Raw genomic sequence first — 1,784 nt, 5'->3', positions numbered from 1 at the left:
ATGAGGAGGCAAAATGAAAGCTCTGTGGTTGCATTCATCTTGTTGGGCTTTTCTAACTTTCCTGAACTCCAAAATCAGATATTTGGGGCTTTTTTGGTGATTTATCTGGTGACCCTGGTGGGAAATACCATCATTATAGCTGCCATCCTGCTGGACCAGCATCTCCATGTCCCCATGTACCTGTTCCTGCAGAATTTATCCGTGGTGGAAGTGGCTTTCAGTGCAACCATCATGCCTGAAATGTTGGTGGTCTTGTCCACCAAGAAAACGACCATCTCTTTTGCTGGCTGTTTTGCACAAATGTATTTCATTCTTCTTTTTGGTGGGACTGAATGTTTTCTCCTGGGAGCAATGGCTTATGACAGATATGCTGCAATATGCCATCCTCTGGCCTACCCGGTGATTATGGACAGAAGGGTTTTTGTGAAATTAGTGATGTTCTCGTGGGTCTCGGGGATCATGGTGGCTATAGTGCCAACCACATGGGTAACTGGTTTTCCCTTTTGTGGATCCAATGAAATCAATCATCTGTCTTGTGAAGCTCCCCCAGTACTGGAGCTTGTATGTGCAGACATCTTCCTGTTTGAAATCTATGCCTTCACAGGCACTATTTTGATTGTCATGGTTCCCTTCTTGTTTATACTCTTGTCTTACATTAAAATTCTCTTTGCCATCCTGAAGATGCCATCAACAACTGGGAGGCAAAAGGCCTTTTCCACCTGTGCCTCTCATCTCACGTCAGTCACCCTCTTCTATGGCACAGCTAGCTTGACTTATTTACAACCCAAATCTGGGTATTCAGCAGATACCAAGAAAGTGATGTCATTGGCTTATTCAGTGCTTACACCTCTGCTGAATCCACTTATTTACAGCCTGAGAAACAATGAGATGAAAAGGGCCTTGATGAAATTATGGAGAGAAAAGGTGGTTTTACACACATTATGACTTCTTGTGAACCATGCCATTTTTGGACATTGTTCAACTGAGCTGCTTATAAATGTAATACATTGTAAAAGTAGATCACATTTCTTGGTAAGAGTATGTTTAATTTATTGAGTTCTCCAACTTTGAAATATCAGGGATCATTGTCCTTTAACACTCTTATTATTTATTTTGAAGAGGTTCATAAGTTTCTGTAACTTTTGATGTAACAGTCTATTCATCTATCTTTCTATTATCAATATCCATGTAATTACTAGAGTATTGTCATTAAGATGATGTTTTAATAAACATCTAATTTCATAAGTTCTTATATATTGAAACAAAATTATTTCTGTGTGATAGATTCTTCATGGACAACTAATGAATATACACACTTTATATATATATATATATATATAAATATATATGCATATTATATAGCTATAAGTTATATGCTATCAATTGTGTGTATTGTGTGCTTTTTGCTAGGGATTCAACCCAGGACCTTGCACACACTAGGCATTTGCTTTATCTCTATACTACATCTTCTGTTCTGTGCTCATATATTTTAGCACCTATTGCTGAATGTCTAATTTTGCAGGTTGTAAAGTTTTTATATTTCATGCTTGAGTCCTGTTTCAATGTTGCTCTGAGAGAGCTGTCAGGGGCCTATTATTTATTGATCGCTACCCTTAAGAGCAATTAAGGATTAAAACAATGTTCTCAGTTGAATCAATTCTTCAGTTGTGGGAAATACCATGTTTTATTTGCAAACCCTTCTGTCAAACATGAAAAGTAGAAGTCTAAAACAAATTGAATTTTTACTAAAAGAAATTTAATCAGAAGGTTGAAACTAGTTGAGT

At 37.1% G+C, this 1,784-nt stretch overlaps 1 protein-coding gene across 1 annotated transcript; it reads left to right on the top strand.

Annotated features, from left to right (window-relative positions):
* On the top strand, window positions 1-945 carry LOC109701882 (olfactory receptor 10A3-like). Its single transcript, XM_020187329.1, has one exon. It carries the CDS (start codon window positions 1-3, stop codon window positions 943-945), a length of 945 nt encoding a protein of 314 aa, XP_020042918.1.
* The last annotated feature ends 839 nt before the right edge of the window (window positions 946-1,784 follow it).

Source organism: Castor canadensis, chromosome 1, assembly GCF_047511655.1.
Source record: "Castor canadensis chromosome 1, mCasCan1.hap1v2, whole genome shotgun sequence".
Taxonomy (NCBI): domain Eukaryota; kingdom Metazoa; phylum Chordata; class Mammalia; order Rodentia; family Castoridae; genus Castor; species Castor canadensis.
This window is presented reverse-complemented; position numbering and strand designations above follow the sequence as displayed.

Excerpts from the sequence above, each read along its gene's own strand:
- LOC109701882 (XM_020187329.1), top strand. The coding sequence starts at position 1 with ATGAGGAGGCAAAATGAAAGCTCTGTGGTTGCATTCATCTTGTTGGGC.